The sequence below is a fragment of the Oncorhynchus nerka genome, unplaced genomic scaffold (assembly GCF_034236695.1).
Source record: "Oncorhynchus nerka isolate Pitt River unplaced genomic scaffold, Oner_Uvic_2.0 unplaced_scaffold_1533, whole genome shotgun sequence".
NCBI lineage: Eukaryota > Metazoa > Chordata > Actinopteri > Salmoniformes > Salmonidae > Oncorhynchus > Oncorhynchus nerka.
The window spans coordinates 59,649-82,421 of NW_027039781.1; the positions used below are offsets into that span (position 1 = coordinate 59,649).

Consider the following 22,773-nt stretch of genomic DNA (forward strand, 5'->3'; position numbering starts at 1 on the left):
AGAACTCAGAAGAGCATACGTCCTGCTTGTCATCCAGCCCTTTTTTGTTTGTTTGTTTTTGATCAGGTTAAATACTGCAGATAGATTGTAGCTTCCACCAATGTAATTGTTTGCATCACTTCCAATCCCCCATATATTTTTATTCTAATATATATATATATATATATACAGTGGGACAAAAAAGTATTTAGTCAGCCACCAATTGTGCAAGTTCTCCCACTTAAAAAGAGGTAGGTACACTTCAACTATAACAGACAAAATGAGAAAAGAAAATCCAGAAAATCACATTGTAGGATTTTTAATGAATTTATTTGCAAATTATGGTGGAAAATAAGTATTTGGTCACCTACAAACAAGCAAGATTTCTGGCTCTCACAGACCTGTAACTTCTTCATTAAGAGGCTCCTCTGTTAGTAATGAGCTCCCGTTCTGCTGTCTTCAGTAATGAGCTCCCGTTCTACTGAGTCTTCAGTAATGAGCTCCCGTTCTGCTGAGTCTTCAGTAATGAGCTCCCGTTCTGCGGTCTTCAGTAATGAGCTCCCGTTCTGCGGTCTTCAGTAATGAGCTCCCGTTCTGCTGTCTTCAGTAATGAGCTCCCGTTCTGCTGAGTCTTCAGTAATGAGCTCCCGTTCTGCTGTCTTCAGTAATGAGCTCCCGTTCTGCTGACTTCAGTAATGAGCTCCCGTTTTGCTGTCTTCAGTAATGAGCTCCCGTTCTGGTGAGTCTTCAGTAATGAGCTCCCGTTTCCTGTATGTCATAACATTGTGTCATTGTTTGTTTCTACCTGTAGTTCTACATTGTGAAGGAGAACCGTGGGAACGAGGGGACGTGCGTCGGGGTGTCCCGTTGGCCTGTCCACGACTTCAACCACCGCACCACATCAGACATGTGGCTGTACCGGGCCTACAGCGGGAACCTGTACCACAACGGAGAGCAGACCCTCACCCTCTCCTCCTTCACCCAGGGAGACTACATCACCTGTGTGTTGGACATGGAGGCACGCACCATCTCCTTCGGGAAGAACGGAGAGGTCAGAACATAAAGCTACTGTCAGTTTGGCCTTTTTCCCACCTCAGTTCTGAGATGCTTTTCACCGTGACTGGCCCTTTGAGCCAGACTATAAACTCTTCCCAAAACAATTAAAACCCCATGATGTCTGATGGCAAGTCATTACAGTCCCCTCACTGAGAGAGATGTATAGATGATAGGGAGGGAGGGGTAGAGAGATCAATATCTATCAGCAGAGTCTGAAACCTAGAGACTAGAGACACCAGAGCGACCCCCCCCTAGAGACACCAGAGCGACCCCCCCCTAGAGACACCAGAGTGCCCCCCTAGAGACACCAGAGTTCCCCCCTAGAGACACCAGAGTTCCCCCTAGAGACACCAGAGTCCCCCCCTAGAGACACCAGAGCCCCCCTAGAGACACCAGAGTGCCCCCCTAGAGACACCAGAGTGCCCCCTAGAGACACCAGAGTGCCCCCCTAGAGACACCAGAGTGCCCCCCCTAGAGACACCAGAGTGCCCCCCTAGAGACACCAGAGTTCCCCCTAGAGACACCAGAGTTCCCCCTAGAGACACCAGAGTTCCCCCCTAGAGACACCAGAGTTCCCCCTCCTAGAGACACCAGAGTGCCCCCCTAGAGACACCAGAGTTCCCCCTAGAGACACCAGAGTGCCCCCTAGAGACACCAGAGTGCGCCCCCCCTCCTAGAGAGCCCCCTAGAGACACCAGAGCCCCCCCAGAGACACCAGAGTGCCGCCCCTAGAGACACCAGAGTGCCCCCTAGAGACACCAGAGTCCCCCCCTAGAGACACCAGAGTGCCCCCACCTAGAGACACCAGAGTGTTTGAGACAGTCTCTGCTGTGTTTACAGAAGCCTGTTATTGTTCTCCACAGGAGCCCAAGTTAGCCTTCGAGGACGTGGACGCCACAGAGCTCTACCCCTGTGTCATGTTCTACAGCAGTAACCCTGGAGAGAAGGTAAGACAACGCTGAACCTAGAACCTAGTTCAACCTAGAGCCTAGTTAAACCTAGAACCTAGTTAAACCTAGAGCCTAGTTAAACCGAGAACCTAGTTAAACCGAGAACCTAGTTAAACCTAGAACCTAGTTAAACCTACAACCTAGTTAAACCTAGAACCTAGTTAAACCTATAACCTATTTAAACATTGAACCTATTTAAACCTAGAACCTAGTTAAACAGAACCTAGTTAAACATTGAACCTAGTAAAACCTATAACCTATTTAAACCTAGAACCTAGTTAAACCTAGAACCTAGTTAAACCTATAACCTATTTAAACATTGAACCTATTTAAACCTAGAACCTAGTTAAACAGAACCTAGTTAAACATTGAACCTAGTAAAACCTATAACCTATTTAAACCTAGAACCTAGTTAAACCTAGAACCTTTTTAAACTTAGAACCTAGAACCTAGTTAAACTTAGAACCTAGTTAAACCTAGAACCTATTTAATCTTAGAACCTAGTTAAACCTAGAACCTAGTTAAACCTAGAACCTAGTTAAATCTATAACCTATTTAAACCTATAACCTATTTAAACATTGAACCTATTTAAACTTAGAACCTAGTTAAACTTAGAACCTAGTTAAACATTGAACCTAGTTAAACATTGAACCTAGTTAAACCTAGAACCTAGTTAAACCTAGAACCTATTTAAACATTGAACCTATTTAAACCTAGAACCTAGTTAAACAGAACCTAGTTAAACATAGAACCTAGTTAAACATTGAACCTAGTTAAACATTGAACCTAGTTAAACCTAGAACCTATTTAAACTTAGAACCTAGAACCTAGTTAAACTTAGAACCTAGTTAAACCTAGAACCTATTTAAACATTGAACCTATTTAAACCTAGAACCTAGTTAAACAGAACCTAGTTAAACCTAGAACCTAGTTAAACATTGAACCTAGTTAAACATTGAACCTAGTTAAACATTGAACCTAGTTAAACCTAGAACCTAGTTAAACATTGAACCTAGTTAAACATTGAACCTAGTTAAACATTGCACCTATTTAAACATAGAACCTAGTTAAACAGAACCTAGTTAAACACTGAACCTAGTTAAACATTGAACCTAGTTAAACATTGAACCTATTTAAACCTCAACTGTAAGGTCTGTTCAAACTACTCGTCAGATTGTTCTATCTTGCCATTGTTAGTTCGGTCATTATTACCTTACGTCTGTCATGTTTTTAAGTTATTCAAAAACAACTTGTAACTTTACGAGAACTCAGTTGGATAAATGTATTGTTTGATGATGAAGTTGCATGTAAGGATGAGCAGGTTAGGGTTTGGCCTTTTGGTAGGCCGTCATTGTAAATAAGAATTTGTTCTTAACTGACTTGCCTAGTTAAATAAAGGTAACCCACCTAAACATAGACAAGTTAGTTAGCCTAGCCTATAACCCATCTAAACATAGACAAGTAAGTTAGCCTAGCCTATAACCCACCTAAACATAGACAGGTTAGTTAGCCTAGCCTATAACCCATCTAAACATAGACAGGTTAGTTAGCTTAGCCTATAACCCACCTAAATATAGACAAGTAAGTTAGCCTAGCCTATAAACCCCCTAAACATAGACACGTTAGTTAGCCTAGCCTATAACCCATCTAAACATAGACACGTTAGTTAGCCTAGCCTATAACCCACCTAAACATAAACAGGTTAGTTAGCCTAGCTTATAACCCACCTAAACATAGACAAGTTAGTTAGCCTATAACCCACCTAAACATAGACACGTTAGTTAGCCTAGCCTATAATCCACCTAAACATAGTCAAGTAAGTTAGCCTAGCCTATAAACCCCCTAAACATAGACATGTTTGTTAGCCTAGCCTATAACCCACCTAAACATAAACAGGTTAGTTAGCCTAGCCTATAACCCACCTAAACATAGACACGTTAGTTAGCCTAGCCTATAACCCACCTAAACATAGACACGTTAGTTAGCCTATAACCCACCTAAACATAGACACGTTAGTTAGCCCATAACCCACCTAAACATAGACACGTTAGTTAGCCCATAACCCACCTAAACATAGACACGTTAGTTAGCCTAGCCAGTAACCCACCTAAACATAGACACGTTAGTTAGCCTAGCCAGTAACCCACCTAAACATAGACAGGTTAGTTATCCTAGCCTATAAACCCACCTAAACATAGACACGTTAGTTAGCCCAGCCTATAACCCACCTAAACATAGACACGTTAGTTAGCCCTTAACCCACCTAAACATAGACACGTTAGTTAGCCTAGCCTATAAACCCACCTAAACATAGACACGTTAGTTAGCCTAGCCTATAAACCCACCTAAACATAGACACGTTAGTTAGCCTAGCCTATAAACCCACCTAAACATAGACACGTTAGTTAGCCCATAACCCACCTAAACATAGACACGTTAGTTAGCCTAGCCTATAAACCCACCTAAACATAGACAGGTTAGTTAGCCTAGCCTATAACCCACCTAAACATGGACACGTTAGTTAGCCTAGCCTATAAACCCACCTAAACATAGACACATTAGTTAGCCTAGCCTATAAACCCACCTAAACATAGACACGTTAGTTAGCCTATAACCCATCTAAACATAGACAAGTTAGTTAGCCTATAACCCACCTAAACATAGACAGGTTAGTTAGCCTAGCCTATAACCCACCTAAACATAGACAAGTAAGTTAGCCTAGCCTATAACCCATCTAAACATAGACACGTTAGTTAGCCTAGCCTATAACCCACCTAAACATAGACAAGTAAGTTAGCCTAGCCTATAACCCACCTAAACATAGACAGGTTAGTTAGCTTAGCCTATAACCCACCTAAACATAGACAGGTTAGTTAGCCTAGCCTATAACCCACCTAAACATAGACAAGTAAGTTAGCCTAGCCTATAACCCATCTAAACATAGACACGTTAGTTAGCCTAGCCTATAACCCACCTAAACATAGACAAGTAAGTTAGCCTAGCCTATAACCCACCTAAACATAGACAGGTTAGTTAGCCTAGCCTATAACCCACCTAAACATAGACACGTTAGTTAGCCTATAACCCACCTAAACATAGACACGTTAGTTAGCCTAGCCTATAACCCACCTAAACATAGACACGTTAGTTAGCCTAGCCTATAACCCATCTAAACATAGACAAGTTAGTTAGCCTAGCCTATAACCCACCTAAACATAGACACGTTAGTTAGCCTAGCCTATAACCCACCTAAACATAGACACGTTAGTTAGCCTAGCCTATAACCCACCTAAACATAGACACGTTAGTTAGCCTAGCCTATAACCCATCTAAACATAGACAAGTTAGTTAGCCAATAACCCACCTAAACATAGACACGTTAGTTAGACTAGCCTATAACCCACCTAAACATAGACACGTTAGTTAGCCTAGCCTATAACCCACCTAAACATAGACACGTTAGTTAGCCTATAACCCACCTAAACATAGACACGTTAGTTAGCCTAGCCTATAACCCACCTAAACATAGACACGTTAGTTAGCCTAGCCTATAACCCACCTAAACATAGACACGTTAGTTAGCCTAGCCTATAACCCACCTAAACATAGACAGGTTAGTTAGCCTAGCCTATAACCCACCTAAACATAGACACGTTAGTTAGCCTAGCCTATAACCCACCTAAACATAGACACGTTAGTTAGCCTAGCCTATAACCCACCTAAACATAGACACGTTAGTTAGCCTAGCCTATAACCCACCTAAACATAGACAAGTAAGTTAGCCTAGCCTATAACCCATCTAAACATAGACACGTTAGTTAGCCTAGCCTATAACCCACCTAAACATAGACACGTTAGTTAGCCTAGCCTATAACCCACCTAAACATAGACACGTTAGTTAGCCTATAACCCACCTAAACATAGACACGTTAGTTAGCCTAGCCTATAACCCACCTAAACATAGACACGTTAGCCTAGCCTATAACCCACCTAAACATAGACACGTTAGCCTAGCCTATAACCCACCTAAACATAGACACGTTAGTTAGACTAGCCTATAACCCACCTAAACATAGACACGTTAGCCTAGCCTATAACCCACCTAAACATAGACACGTTAGTTAGACTAGCCTATAACCCACCTAAACATAGACACGTTAGCCTAGCCTATAACCCACCTAAACATAGACACGTTAGTTAGACTAGCCTATAACCCACCTAAACATAGACACGTTAGTTAGCCTAGCCTATAACCCACCTAAACATAGACACGTTAGTTAGCCTAGCCTATAACCCACCTAAACATAGACAAGTAAGTTAGCCTAGCCTATAACCCACCTAAACATAGACAGGTTAGTTAGCTTAGCCTATAACCCACCTAAACATAGACAGGTTAGTTAGCCTAGCCTATAACCCACCTAAACATAGACAAGTAAGTTAGCCTAGCCTATAACCCATCTAAACATAGACACGTTAGTTAGCCTAGCCTATAACCCACCTAAACATAGACACGTTAGTTAGCCTAGCCTATAACCCACCTAAACATAGACAGGTTAGTTAGCCTAGCCTATAACCCACCTAAACATAGACACGTTAGTTAGCCTATAACCCACCTAAACATAGACACGTTAGTTAGCCTAGCCTATAACCCACCTAAACATAGACACGTTAGTTAGCCTAGCCTATAACCCATCTAAACATAGACAAGTTAGTTAGCCTAGCCTATAACCCACCTAAACATAGACACGTTAGTTAGCCTAGCCTATAACCCACCTAAACATAGACACGTTAGTTAGCCTAGCCTATAACCCACCTAAACATAGACACGTTAGTTAGCCTAGCCTATAACCCATCTAAACATAGACAAGTTAGTTAGCCAATAACCCACCTAAACATAGACACGTTAGTTAGACTAGCCTATAAACCCACCTAAACATAGACACGTTAGTTAGCCTAGCCTATAACCCACCTAAACATAGACACGTTAGTTAGCCTATAACCCACCTAAACATAGACACGTTAGTTAGCCTAGCCTATAACCCACCTAAACATAGACACGTTAGTTAGCCTAGCCTATAACCCACCTAAACATAGACACGTTAGTTAGCCTAGCCTATAACCCACCTAAACATAGACAGGTTAGCCTATAACCCACCTAAACATAGACACGTTACAGCCTTAGCCTAGCCTATAACCCACCTAAACATAGACACGTTAGTTAGCCTAGCCTATAACCCACCTAAACATAGACACGTTAGTTAGCCTAGCCTATAACCCACCTAAACATAGACACGTTAGTTAGCCTAGCCTATAACCCACCTAAACATAGACACGTTAGTTAGCCTAGCCTATAACCCATCTAAACATAGACACGTTAGTTAGCCTAGCCTATAACCCACCTAAACATAGACACGTTAGTTAGCCTATAACCCACCTAAACATAGACACTAGCCTATAACCCACCTAAACATAACTATAACCCACCTAAACATAGACACGTTAGTTAGCCTAGCCTATAACCCACCTAAACATAGACACGTTAGTTAGCCTAGCCTATAACCCACCTAAACATAGCGTTAGCCTAGCCTATAACCCACCTAAACATAGACACGTTAGTTAGCCTATAACCCACCTAAACCTAGCCTATAACCCACCTAAACATAGACACGTTAGTTAGCCTAGCCTATAACCCACCTAAACATAGACACGTTAGTTAGCCTAGCCTATAACCCACCTAAACATAGACACGTTAGTTAGCCTAGCCTATAACCCACCTAAACATAGACACGTTAGTTAGCCTAGCCTATAACCCACCTAAACATAGACACGTTAGTTAGCCTAGCCTATAACCCACCTAAACATAGACACGTTAGTTAGCCTAGCCTATAACCCACCTAAACATAGACACGTTAGTTAGCCTAGCCTATAACCCACCTAAACATAGACACGTTAGTTAGCCTATAACCCACCTAAACATAGACACGTTAGTTAGCCTAGCCTATAACCCACCTAAACATAGACACGTTAGTTAGCCTAGCCTATAACCCACCTAAACATAGACACGTTAGTTAGCCTAGCCTATAACCCACCTAAACATAGACACGTTAGTTAGCCTAGCCTATAACCCACCTAAACATAGACACGTTAGCCTAGCCTATAACCCACCTAAACATAGACACGTTAGCCTAGCCTATAACCCACCTAAACATAGACACGTTAGTTAGCCTATAACCCACCTAAACATAGACACGTTAGTTAGCCTAGCCTATAACCCACCTAAACATAGACACGTTAGTTAGCCTAGCCTATAAACCCACCTAAACATAGACACGTTAGTTAGCCTAGCCTATAACCCACCTAAACATAGACACGTTAGTTAGCCTAGCCTATAAACCACCTAAACATAGACACGTTAGTTAGCCTAGCCTATAACCCACCTAAACATAGACACGTTAGCCTAGCCTATAACCCACCTAAACATAGACACGTTAGTTAGCCTAGCCTATAACCCATCTAAACATAGACAGGTTAGTTAGCCTAGCCTATAACCCATCTAAACATAGACAGGTTAGTTAGCCTAGCCTATAACCCACCTAAACATAGACACGTTAGTTAGCCTAGCCTATAACCCACCTAAACATAGACACGTTAGCCTAGCCTATAACCCACCTAAACATAGACACGTTAGTTAGCCTATAACCCATCTAAACATAGACACGTTAGCCTAGCCTATAACCCATCTAAACATAGACACGTTAGCCTAGCCTATAACCCACCTAAACATAGACACGTTAGTTAGCCTATAACCCACCTAAACATAGACACGTTAGCCTAGCCTACAACCCACCTAAACATAGACACGTTAGTTAGCCTGTAACCCATCTAAACATAGACACGTTAGTTAGCCTAGCCTATAACCCACCTAAACATAGACACGTTAGTTAGCCTATAACCCACCTAAACATAGACATGTTAGCCTAGCCTAGCCTATAACCCACCTAAACATAGACACGTTAGCCTAGCCTAGCCTATAACCCATCTAAACATAGACAGGTTAGCCTAGCCTATAACCCACCTAAACATAGACATTAACCTTGTTAAAGGCGTATTGGCATCAGAACCATTCAGCCTGGGGCCTTCGCACCAAACAGATGGTGTGGTCTTGATTCATCAACATGCGCTGTTTCATGTGGAATTATTCATCCATTTAGTAAATATCAAACAACATCCTGAATAAACTACATCCAACGTCTGTGAATCAAAAAGAAGACAAATCAGGGTTAAAAACCAACATTTTTCTTTCTTTCTTTCTCCCCCAACTGGCCAAATTGCAGCTGTTTCTCTGTCTCCGGGTGAAAATATGTCTCACTGCTCCCTAACTCTCTGTCTCCGGGTGAAGATCTGTGTCTCACTGCTCCCTAACTCTCTGTTCCAGGTGAAGATCTGTGTCTCACTGCTCCCTAACTCTCTGTTCCGGGTGAAGATATGTGTCTCACTGCTCCCTAACTCTCTGTTCCAGGTGAAGATATGTGTCTCACTGCTCCCTAACTCTCTGTTCCAGGTGAAGATATGTGTCTCACTGCTCCCTAACTCTCTGTTCCAGGTGAAGATATGTGTCTCACTGCTCCCTAACTCTCTGTTCCAGGTGAAGATATGTGTCTCACTGCTCCCTAACTCTCTGTTCCAGGTGAAGATATGTGTCTCACTGCTCCCTAACTCTCTGTTCCAGGTGAAGATATGTGTCTCACTGCTCCCTAACTCTCTGTTCCAGGTGAAGATATGTGTCTCACTGCTCCCTAACTCTCTGTTCCAGGTGAAGATATGTGTCTCACTGCTCCCTAACTCTCTGTTCCAGGTGAAGATATGTGTCTCACTGCTCCCTAACTCTCTGTTCCAGGTGAAGATATGTGTCTCACTGCTCCCTAACTCTCTGTTCCAGGTGAAGATATGTGTCTCACTGCTCCCTAACTCTCTGTTCCAGGTGAAGATATGTGTCTCACTGCTCCCTAACTCTCTGTTCCAGGTGAAGATATGTGTCTCACTGCTCCCTAACTCTCTGTTCCAGGTGAAGATATGTGTCTCACTGCTCCCTAACTCTCTGTTCCAGGTGAAGATATGTGTCTCACTGCTCCCTAACTCTCTGTTCCAGGTGAAGATATGTGTCTCACTGCTCCCTAACTCTCTGTCTCCGGGTGAAGATATGTGTCTCACTGCTCCCTAACTCTCTGTCTCCGGGTGAAGATATGTGTCTCACTGCTCCCTAACTCTCTGTTCCAGGTGAAGATCTGTGATATGCAGATGCGGGGTACCCCTCGTGACCTCCTGCCCGGTGATCCTATCTGCAGCCCTGTGGCCACAGTCCTGGCTGAGGCCACCACACAGCTCATCAGGATCCTGCACCGCACGGACCACTGGACACACTGCATCAACAAGATCATGATGGAGAGGCTACACAAAATCAAACCCTGCTTCAGAGACTCAGCCAACGGTACTGGAGGAGGAGGTGAGAGGAGAGGAGGGGAGAGAGAGGAGAGGAGAGGGGGAGAGGAGAGGGGGGGGGAGAGGAGGGGGGGAGGAGAGGGGACAGAGAAGAGAGGTTGGGGAGAGGTGAGAGGACATTAGAGAAGGGAGGTTGAGGAGAGGAGGTGAGAGGACATTAGAGAAGGGAGGTTGAGGAGAGGAGGTGAGAGGACATTAGAGAAGGGAGGTTGAGGAGAGGAGGTGAGAGGACATCAGAGAAGGGAGGTTGAGGAGAGGAGGTGAGAGGACATTAGAGAAGGGAGGTTGAGGAGAGGAGGTTAGAGGACATTAGAGGAGGGAGGTTGAGGAGAGGAGAGAGGAGGTGAGAGGACATCAGAGAAGGGAGGTTGAGGAGAGATGTTGACTTCACTGTCTGCTTTGTGTCATTTCACCAAGCCAGTTTGAAGTACAGTAGACCAACATATCTCCTGTAGTAGGTGTCACATCTGGGTCTGGAACACCTTGTTAGTGCATGGATCTGGTTAGGGCTAGTGTTGCTCATTGGCTAAAGTTAGGGCTTGTGATGGTCATTGGATCAAGTTAGGGCTTGTGTTGCTCATTGGATCAAGTTAGGGCTTGTGTTGCTCATTGGATCAAGTTAGGGCTTGTTGCTCATTGGATAAAGTTAGGGCTTGTGTTGCTCATTGGATAAAGTTAGGGCATGTGATGCTCATTGGATAAAGTTAGGGCTTGTGATGCTCATTGGATAAAGTTAGGGCTTGTGATGCTCATTGGATCAAGTTAGGGCTTGTTGCACATTGGATAAAGTTAGGGCTTGTGTTGCTCATTGGATAAAGTTAGGGCATGTGATGCTCATTGGATAAAGTTAGGGCTTGTGTTGCTCATTGGATAAAGTTAGGGCTTGTTGCTCATTGGATAAGGGCTTGTTGCTCATTGGATAAAGTTAGGGCTTGTGTTGCTCATTGGATAAAGTTAGGGCTTGTTGCTCATTGGATAAGGGCTTGTTGCTCATTGGATAAAGTTAGGGCTTGTGTTGCTCATTGGATAAAGTTAGGGCATGTGATGCTCATTGGATCAAGTTAGGGCTTGTGATGCTCATTGGATCAAGTTAGGGCTTGTGATGCTCATTGGATCAAGTTAGGGCTTGTGATGCTCATTGGATAAAGTTAGGGCTTGTGTTGCTCATTGGATAAAGTTAGGGCTTGTTGCTCATTGGATAAGGGTTTGTTGCTCATTGGATAAAGTTAGGGCTTGTGTTGCTCATTGGATAAAGTTAGGGCTTGTTGCTCATTGGATAAGGGCTTGTTGCTCATTGGATAAAGTTAGGGCTTGTGTTGCTCATTGGATAAAGTTAGGGCTTGTGATGCTCATTGGATCAAGTTAGGGCTTGTGATGCTCATTGGATCAAGTTAGGGCTTGTGATGCTCATTGGATCAAGTTAGGGCTTGTGATGCTCATTGGATCAAGTTAGGGCTTGTGTTGCTCATTGGATCAAGTTAGGGCTTGTGATGCTCATTGGCTAAAGTTAGGGCTTGTGTTGCTCATTGGATAAAGTTAGGGCTTGTGTTGCTCATTGGATAAAGTTAGAGCTTGTGATGCTCATTGGATAAAGTTAGGGCTTGTGTTGCTCATTGGATAAAGTTAGGGCTTGTTGCTCATTGGATAAGGGCTTGTTGCTCGTTGGATGAAGTTAGGGCTTGTGTTGCTCATTGGATAAAGTTAGGGCTTGTGATGCTCATTGGATCAAGTTAGGGCTTGTTGCTCATTGGATCAAGGTAGGGCTTGTGATGCTCATTGGATCAAGTTAGGGCTTGTGTTGCTCATTGGATCAAGTTAGGGCTTGTGATGCTCATTGGATCAAGTTAGGGCTTGTGTTGCTCATTGGATCAAGTTAGGGCTTGTGTTGCTCATTGGATCAAGTTAGGGCTTGTTGCTCATTGGATAAGGGCTTGTTGCTCATTGGATAAAGTTAGGGCTTGTGTTGCTCATTGGATAAAGTTAGGGCTTGTTGCTCATTGGATAAGGGCTTGTTGCTCATTGGATAAAGTTAGGGCTTGTGTTGCTCATTGGATAAAGTTAGGGCTTGTGATGCTCATTGGATCAAGTTAGGGCTTGTGATGCTCATTGGATCAAGTTTGGGCTTGTGATGCTCATTGGATCAAGTTAGGGCTTGTGATGCTCATTGGATAAAGTTAGGGCTTGTGTTGCTCATTGGATAAAGTTAGGGCTTGTTGCTCATTGGATAAGGGCTTGTTGCTCATTGGATAAAGTTAGGGCTTGTGTTGCTCATTGGATAAAGTTAGGGCTTGTTGCTCATTGGATAAGGGCTTGTTGCTCATTGGATAAAGTTAGGGCTTGTGTTGCTCATTGGATAAAGTTAGGGCTTGTGATGCTCATTGGATCAAGTTAGGGCTTGTGATGCTCATTGGATCAAGTTAGGGCTTGTGATGCTCACTGGATCAAGTTAGGGCTTGTGATGCTCATTGGATAAAGTTAGGGCTTGTGTTGCTCATTGGATAAAGTTAGGGCTTGTTGCTCATTGGATAAGGGCTTGTTGCTCATTGGATAAAGTTTGGGCTTGTGTTGCTCATTGGATAAAGTTAGGGCTTGTTGCTCATTGGATAAGGGCTTGTTGCTCATTGGATAAAGTTAGGGCTTGTGTTGCTCATTGGATAAAGTTAGGGCTTGTGATGCTCATTGGCTAAAGTTAGGGCTTGTGTTGCTCATTGGATAAAGTTAGGGCTTGTGATGCTCATTGGATCAAGTTAGGGCTTGTGATGCTCATTTGATAAAGTTAGGGCTTGTGATGCTCATTGGATAAAGTTAGGGCTTGTGTTGCTCATTGGATAAAGTTAGGGCTTGTTGCTCATTGGATAAGGGCTTGTTGCTCATTGGATAAAGTTAGGGCTTGTGTTGCTCATTGGATAAAGTTAGGGCTTGTTGCTCATTGGATAAGGGCTTGTTGCTCATTGGATAAAGTTAGGGCTTGTGTTGCTCATTGGATAAAGTTAGGGCTTGTGATGCTCCTTGGATCAAGTTAGGGCTTGTGATGCTCATTGGATCAAGTTAGGGCTTGTGATGCTCATTGGCTAAAGTTAGGGCTTGTGTTGCTCATTGGATAAAGTTAGGGCTTGTGATGCTCATTGGATAAAGCTAGGGCTTGTGATGCTCATTGGATAAAGTTAGGGCTTGTGATGCTCATTGGATAAAGTTAGGGCTTGTGTTGCTCATTGGATAAAGTTAGGGCTTGTGTTGCTCATTGGCTAAAGTTAGGGCTTGTGTTGCTCATTGGATAAAGTTAGGGCTTGTGTTGCTTATTGGATAAAGTTAGGGCTTGAGATGCTCATTGGATAAAGTTAGGGCTTGTGTTGCTCATTGGATAAAGTTAGGGCATGTGATGCTCATTGGATAAAGTTAGGGCTTGTGATGCTCATTGGATAAAGTTAGGGCTTGTGATGCTCATTGGATAAAGTTAGGGCTTGTGTTGCTCATTGGATAAAGTTAGGGCTTGTGTTGCTCATTGGATAAAGTTAGGGTTTGTGATGCTCATTGGATAACGTTAGGGCTTGTGTTGCTCATTGGCTAAAATTAGGGCTTGTGTTGCTCATTGGCTAAAATTAGGGCTTGTGATGCTCATTGGATAAACTTAGGGCTTGTGATGCTCATTGGATAAAGTTAGGGCTTGTGTTGCTCATTGGATAAAGTTAGGGCTTGTGATGCTCATTGGATCAAGTTAGGGCTTGTGATGCTCATTGGATCAAGTTAGGGCTTGTGATGCTCACTGGATCAAGTTAGGGCTTGTGATGCTCATTGGATAAAGTTAGGGCTTGTGTTGCTCATTGGATAAAGTTAGGGCTTGTTGCTCATTGGATAAGGGCTTGTTGCTCATTGGATAAAGTTAGGGCTTGTGATGCTCATTGTCTAAAGTTAGGGCTTGTGATGCTCATTGGATCAAGTTAGGGCTTGTGATGCTCATTGGATAAAGTTAGGGCTTGTGATGGTCATTGGATAAAGTTAGGGCTTGTGTTGCTCATTGGATAAAGTTAGGGCTTGTTGCTCATTGGATGAGGGCTTGTTGCTCATTGGATAAAGTTAGGGCTTGTGTTGCTCATTGGATAAAGTTAGGGCTTGTTGCTCATTGGATAAGGGCTTGTTGCTCATTGGATAAAGTTAGGGCTTGTGTTGCTCATTGGATAAAGTTAGGGCTTGTGATGCTCATTGGATCAAGTTAGGGCTTGTGATGCTCATTGGATCAAGTTAGGGCTTGTGATGCTCACTGGATCAAGTTAGGGCTTGTGATGCTCATTGGATAAAGTTAGGGCTTGTGTTGCTCATTGGATAAAGTTAGGGCTTGTTGCTCATTGGATAAGGGCTTGTTGCTCATTGGATAAAGTTTGGGCTTGTGTTGCTCATTGGATAAAGTTAGGGCTTGTTGCTCATTGGATAAGGGCTTGTTGCTCATTGGATAAAGTTAGGGCTTGTGTTGCTCATTGGATAAAGTTAGGGCTTGTGATGCTCATTGGCTAAAGTTAGGGCTTGTGTTGCTCATTGGATAAAGTTAGGGCTTGTGATGCTCATTGGATCAAGTTAGGGCTTGTGATGCTCATTTGATAAAGTTAGGGCTTGTGATGCTCATTGGATAAAGTTAGGGCTTGTGTTGCTCATTGGATAAAGTTAGGGCTTGTTGCTCATTGGATAAGGGCTTGTTGCTCATTGGATAAAGTTAGGGCTTGTGTTGCTCATTGGATAAAGTTAGGGCTTGTTGCTCATTGGATAAGGGCTTGTTGCTCATTGGATAAAGTTAGGGCTTGTGTTGCTCATTGGATAAAGTTAGGGCTTGTGATGCTCCTTGGATCAAGTTAGGGCTTGTGATGCTCATTGGATCAAGTTAGGGCTTGTGATGCTCATTGGCTAAAGTTAGGGCTTGTGTTGCTCATTGGATAAAGTTAGGGCTTGTGATGCTCATTGGATAAAGCTAGGGCTTGTGATGCTCATTGGATAAAGTTAGGGCTTGTGATGCTCATTGGATAAAGTTAGGGCTTGTGGCTCATTTGCTTGTTGCTCATTGGATAAAGTTAGGGCTTGTGTTGCTCATTGGATGTTAGGGCTTGTTGCTCATTGTTGCTCATTGGATAAAGTTAGGGCTTGTGTTGCTCATTGGATAAAGTTAGGGCTTGTGATGCTCATTGGATCAAGTTAGGGCTTGTGATGCTCTTAGGGCTTGTGATGCTCATTGGATAAAGTTAGGGCTTGTGTTGCTCATTGGATAAAGTTAGGGCTTGTTGCTCATTGATAAGGGCTTGTTGCTCATTGGATAAAGTTAGGGCTTGTGTTGCTCATTGGATAAAGTTAGGGCTTGTTGCTCATTGGATAAGGGCTTGTTGCTCATTGGATAAAGTTAGGGCTTGTGTTGCTCATTGGATAAAGTTAGGGCTTGTGATGCTCCTTGGATCAAGGCTTGTGATGCTCATTGGATCAAGTTAGGGCTTGTGATGCTCATTGGATAAAGTTAGGGCTTGTGTTGCTCATTGGATAAAGTTAGGGCTTGTGATGCTCATTGGATAAAGCTAGGGCTTGTGATGCTCATTGGATAAGGGCTTGTGATGCTCATTGGATAAAGTTAGGGCTTGTGTTGCTCATTGGATAAAGTTAGGGCTTTGTTGCTCATTGGATAAAGTTAGGGCTTGTGTTGCTCATTGGATAAAGTTAGGGCTTGTGTTGCTCATTGGATAAAGTTAGGGCTTGAGATGCTCATTGGATAAAGTTAGGGCTTGTGTTGCTCATTGGATAAAGTTAGGGCATGTGATGCTCATTGGATAAAGTTAGGGCTTGTGATGCTCATTGGATAAAGTTAGGGCTTGTGATGCTCATTGGATAAAGTTAGGGCTTGTGTTGCTCATTGGATAAAGTTAGGGCTTGTGTTGCTCATTGGATAAAGTTAGGGCTTGTGATGCTCATTGGAAAGTTAGGGCTTGTGTTGCTCATTGGCTAAAATTAGGGCTTGTGTTGCTCATTGGCTAAAATTAGGGCTTGTGATGCTCATTGGATAAACTTAGGGCTTGTGATGCTCATTGGATAAAGTTAGGGCTTGTGTTGCTCATTGGATAAAGTTAGGGCTTTGATGCTCATTGGATAAAGTTAGGGCTTGTGATGCTCATTGGATCAAGTTAGGGCTTGTGATGCTCATTGGATCAAGTTAGGGCTTGTGATGCTCATTGGATAAAGTTAGGGCTTGTGTTGCTCATTGGATAAAGTTAGGGCTTGTTGCTCATTGGATAAGGGCTTGTTGCTCATTGGATAAAGTTAGGGCTTGTGTTGCTCATTGGATAAAGTTAGGGCTTGTTGCTCATTGGATAAGGGCTTGTTGCTCATTGGATAAAGTTAGGGCTTGTGTTGCTCATTGGATCAAGTTAGGGCTTGTGTTGCTCATTGATAAAGTTAGGGCTTGTGATGCTCATTGGATCAAGTTAGGGCTTGTGATGCTCATTTGATAAAGTTAGGGCTTGTGATGCTCATTGGAGTTAGGGCTTGTGTTGCTCATTGGATAAAGTTAGGGCTTGTTGCTCATTGATAAGGGCTTGTTGCTCATTGGATAAAGTTAGGGCTTGTGTTGCTCATTGGATAAAGTTAGGGCTTGTTGCTCATTGGATAAGGGCTTGTTGCTCATTGGATAAAGTTAGGGCTTGTGTTGCTCATTGGATAAAGTTAGGGCTTGTGATGCTCATTGGATCAAGTTAGGGCTTGTGATGCTCATTGGATAAAAGTTAGGGCTTGTGATGCTCATTCAAGTTAGGGCTTGTGATGCTCATTTGATAAAGTTAGGGCTTTGATGCTCATTGGATAAAGTTAGGGCTTGTGTTGCTCATTGGATAAAGTTAGGGCTTGTGTTGCTCATTGGATAAGGGCTTGTTGCTCATTGGATAAAGTTAGGGCTTGTGTTGCTCATTGGATAAAGTTAGGGCTTGTTGCTCATTGGATAAGGGCTTGTTGCTCATTGATAAAGTTAGGGCTTGTGTTGCTCATTGGATAAAGTTAGGGCTTGTGATGCTCCTTGGATCAAGTTAGGGCTTGTGATGCTCATTGGATCAAGTTAGGGCTTGTGATGCTCATTGGCTAAAGTTAGGGCTTGTGTTGCTCATTGGATAAAGTTAGGGCTTGTGATGCTCATTGGATAAAGCTAGGGCTTGTGATGCTCATTGGATAAAGTTAGGGCTTGTGATGCTCATTGGATAAAGTTAGGGCTTGTGTTGCTCATTGGATAAAGTTAGGGCTTGTGTTGCTCATTGGCTAAAGTTAGGGCTTGTGTTGCTCATTGGATAAAGTTAGGGCTTGTGTTGCTTATTGGATAAAGTTAGGGCTTGAGATGCTCATTGGATAAAGTTAGGGCTTGTGTTGCTCATTGGATAAAGTTAGGGCATGTGATGCTCATTGGATAAAGTTAGGGCTTGTGATGCTCATTGGATAAAGTTAGGGCTTGTGATGCTCATTGGATAAAGTTAGGGCTTGTGTTGCTCATTGGATAAAGTTAGGGCTTGTGTTGCTCATTGGATAAAGTTAGGGTTTGTGATGCTCATTGGATAACGTTAGGGCTTGTGTTGCTCATTGGCTAAAATTAGGGCTTGTGTTGCTCATTGGCTAAAATTAGGGCTTGTGATGCTCATTGGATAAACTTAGGGCTTGTGATGCTCATTGGATAAAGTTAGGGCTTGTGTTGCTCATTGGATAAAGTTAGGGCTTGTGATGCTCATTGGATCAAGTTAGGGCTTGTGATGCTCATTGGATCAAGTTAGGGCTTGTGATGCTCACTGGATCAAGTTAGGGCTTGTGATGCTCATTGGATAAAGTTAGGGCTTGTGTTGCTCATTGGATAAAGTTAGGGCTTGTTGCTCAATGGATAAGGGCTTGTTGCTCATTGGATAAAGTTAGGGCTTGTGTTGCTCATTGGATAAAGTTAGGGCTTGTTGCTCATTGGATAAGGGCTTGTTGCTCATTGGATAAAGTTAGGGCTTGTGTTGCTCATTGGATAAAGTTAGGGCTTGTGATGCTCATTGGCTAAAGTTAGGGCTTGTGTTGCTCATTGGATAAAGTTAGGGCTTGTGATGCTCATTGGATCAAGTTAGGGCTTGTGATGCTCATTTGATAAAGTTAGGGCTTGTGATGCTCATTGGATAAAGTTAGGGCTTGTGTTGCTCATTGGATAAAGTTAGGGCTTGTTGCTCATTGGATAAGGGCTTGTTGCTCATTGGATAAAGTTAGGGCTTGTGTTGCTCATTGGATAAAGTTAGGGCTTGTTGCTCATTGGATAAGGGCTTGTTGCTCATTGGATAAAGTTAGGGCTTGTGTTGCTCATTGGATAAAGTTAGGGCTTGTGATGCTCATTGGATCAAGTTAGGGCTTGTGATGCTCATTGGATCAAGTTAGGGCTTGTGATGCTCATTGGCTAAAGTTAGGGCTTGTGTTGCTCATTGGATAAAGTTAGGGCTTGTGATGCTCATTGGATCAAGTTAGGGCTTGTGATGCTCATTTGATAAAGTTAGGGCTTGTGATGCTCATTGGATAAAGTTAGGGCTTGTGTTGCTCATTGGATAAAGTTAGGGCTTGTTGCTCATTGGATAAGGGCGTGTTGCTCACTGGATAAAGTTAGGGCTTGTGTTGCTCATTGGATAAAGTTAGGGCTTGTTGCTCATTGGATAAGGGCTTGTTGCTCATTGGATAAAGTTAGGGCTTGTGTTGCTCATTGGATAAAGTTAGGGCTTGTGATGCTCATTGGATCAAGTTAGGGCTTGTGATGCTCATTGGATCAAGTTAGGGCTTGTGATGCTCATTGGCTAAAGTTAGGGCTTGTGTTGCTCATTGGATAAAGTTAGGGCTTGTGATGCTCATTGGATAAAGCTAGGGCTTGTGATGCTCATTGGATAAAGTTAGGGCTTGTGATGCTCATTGGATAAAGTTAGGGCTTGTGTTGCTCATTGGATAAAGTTAGGGCTTGTGTTGCTCATTGGCTAAAGTTAGGGCTTGTGTTGCTCATTGGATAAAGTTAGGGCTTGTGTTGCTTATTGGATAAAGTTAGGGCTTGAGATGCTCATTGGATAAAGTTAGGGCTTGTGTTGCTCATTGGATAAAGTTAGGGCTTGTGTTGCTTATTGGATAAAGTTAGGGCTTGAGATGCTCATTGGATAAAGTTAGGGCTTGTGTTGCTCATTGGATAAAGTTAGGGCTTCTGTTGCTCATTGGCTAAACTTAGGGCTTGTGATGCTCATTGGATAAACTTAGGGCTTGTGATGCTCATTGGATAAATTTAGGGCTTGTGATGCTCATTGGCTAAAATTAGGGCTTGTGTTGCTCATTGGCTAAAATTAGGGCTTGTGTTGCTCATTGGATAAACTTAGGGCTTGTGTTGCTCATTGGATCAAGTTAGGGCTTGTGATGCTCATTGGATCAAGTTAGGGCTTGTGTTGCTCATTGGATAAAGTTAGGGCTTGTTGCTCATTGGATAAAGTTAGGGCTTGTGTTGCTCATTGGATAAAGTTAGGGCTTGTTGCTCATTGGATAAGGGCTTGTTGCTCATTGGATAAAGTTAGGGCTTGTGATGCTCATTGGATCAAGTTAGGGCTTGTGTTGCTCATTGGATAAAGTTAGGGCTTGTTGCTCATTGGATAAAGTTAGGGCTTGTTGCTCATTGGATAAAGTTAGGGCTTGTGATGCTCATTGGATAAAGTTAGGGCTTGTGATGCTCATTGGATAAAGTCAGGGATTCTGTTGCTTCATTTGAATTTCCTGACTTTTCCACATGTTGACCTGATTTAAACATAATTTCTGTGAGTTAATATTAAAAGGCCCACAGTCAGCACCATCACATGTACAGTAACACATCATGTGACACATCAGGTCAGAGGTTAAAGAAGAGTCGTTCGGTGCAGAGCAGAGAGGAGCATGACGCCCAGAGGGACTCGTCCAGGGACCCCCAGAGAGGGGAGGAGGAGAGGGGCCGGCCGGGACACGGGAGCCGCCAGGGGCATGGAGGTCTGGGGGAACTCTCTGACCACCACCTCAGGACCCTCTGTACAGAGGTCTGTCTATCTATTGACTGAGCTTTTGTTGTGATTATCAGTCTTTATTAGCCTGGGTAACATTCTGTTTCTGATATTATTCCACAATGTTTTTGGCATGAGTGTGGAATGTTAGCACAAACATACTGGTACCCAGACTAATCGTTTTTAATTTATTTGCAAGAAACACTTGACAACACCTTGACGCACCACACCTTGACACACCACACCTTGACACACCACACCTTGACACACCACCTTGACACCACACCATGACAACACGGCACCATGACAACACGGCACCATGACAACACGGCACCATGACAACACCACACCTTGACACACCACCATGACAGCACCGCACCATGACAACACCGCACCATGACAACACCGCACCATGACAACACCGCACCATGACAACACCGCACCATGACAACACCGCACCATGACACACCGCAATAAACTACAGTATGTGATGTAGCATCAGGATATTTATATTGGTAATAACTGTGTAATTTACATGTCATATTTAAGTAGCACGTTGCTCATTGTGAACTGGAGCAGCAGTTGCTATTTCAGAGGTTCGCTGTCTGTCCTAAAGGCCTTCCATGTTGAACTCTTAGGTGTGGCCTGTGCTGGCGGTGATGGGGGGTGCTGACGCAGGGCTGCGTGTTGGGGGCGCTGTGTTCACAAACAGACCGGTCGGCATGCTACTCTCCTGGGCGTGGTGAAGGAGGGGAGCACCTCAGCCAAGGTGCAGTGGGACGAGGCTGAGATCACCATCAGGTATTAACATTATAGTTGACCCTGCAGGTCCTGGTACCCTGGTCCCAGATCTGTTGTGCTTTGTTTTGTCTAATGGAATTCTCATGGCTTGACAATGGCAAGGGAATAGTCAGAAACTGATCTGAGAACAGACTAAGGTATTGGTAGGAACTGATCTGAGAACAGACTAAGGTATTGGTAGGAACTGATCTGAGAACAGGCTAAGGTATTGGTAGAAACTGATCTGAGACCAGGCTAAGGTCTTGAGAGAAACTGATCTGAGAACAGGCTAAAGTCTTGATATAAACTGATCTGAGACAGGCTAAGGTCTTGATAGAAACTGATCTGAGAACAGGCTAAGGTCTTGATAGAAACTGATCTGAGAACAGGCTAAGGTCTTGATAGAAACTCATCTGAGAACAGGCTAAGGTCTTGATAGAAACTGATCTGAGAACAGGCTAAGGTCTTGAGAGAAACTGATCTGAGAACAGGCTAAGGTCTTGATAGAAACTGATCTGAGAACAGGCTAAGGTCTTGATAGAAACTGATCTGAGAACAGGCTAAGGTCTTGATAGAAACTGATCTGAGAACAGGCTAAGGTCTTGAGAGAAACTGATCTGAGAACAGGCTAAGGTCTTGAGAGAAGCATGTCGTATTATTAGGGCTGGCACAATTATAGCATAATCTTTTCACAAACAATTATGGACAATAACCATGATCCCCCCTCTCTTTCAAAAATAACCGTCATAATCGACTTAATAAATTAATTTCAGGAGAAGGAGGATTCAGCTTTATATTCAATTAGATTTATTTTACTGAAAAGCAGTTTGATGTCTTGCTGAATAGGTACACTGGCTGATGGATAGTATCTACACTGGCTGATAGATAGTATCTATACTGGCTGATAGATAGTATCTACACTGGCTGATAGATAGTATCTACACTGGCTGATAGATAGTATCCACACTGGCTGATAGATAGTATCCACACTGGCTGATAGATAGTATCTACACTGGCTGATAGATCTACACTGGCTGATAGATAGTATCTACACTGGCTGATAGATAGTATCTACACTGGCTGATAGATCTACACTGGCTGATAGATAGTATCTACACTGGCTGATAGATCTACACTGGCTGATAGATAGTATCTACACTGGCTGATAGATCTACACTGGCTGATAGATAATATATACACTGTCTGATATATATACACTGGCTAATAGATAATATATACACTGGCTGATAGATCTACACTGGCTGATAGATCTACACTGGCTGATAGATAGTATATACACTGGCTGATAGATAGTATATACACTGGCTGATAGATAGTATATACACTGGCTGATAGATCTACACTGGCTGATAGATAATATATACACTGGCTGATAGATAATATATACACTGGCTGATAGATATACACTGGCTGATAGATATACACTGGCTGATAGATAGTATATACACTGGCTGATAGATAGTATCTACAC

At 43.1% G+C, this 22,773-nt stretch overlaps 1 protein-coding gene across 1 annotated transcript in view; it reads left to right on the top strand.

Moving 5' to 3' along the window:
* The window catches only part of LOC115124218 (probable E3 ubiquitin-protein ligase HERC1), a gene marked incomplete at both ends in the record, with an annotated part of 96,567 nt that overhangs the window by 58,962 nt on the left and 14,832 nt on the right, over positions 1-22,773 (top strand). The window contains 6 exon segments of the mRNA XM_065015299.1: positions 791-1,030; positions 1,899-1,982; positions 10,264-10,489; positions 20,356-20,537; positions 21,140-21,194; positions 21,197-21,302. Coding sequence (XP_064871371.1) covers positions 791-1,030; positions 1,899-1,982; positions 10,264-10,489; positions 20,356-20,537; positions 21,140-21,194; positions 21,197-21,302 — 893 coding nt within the window.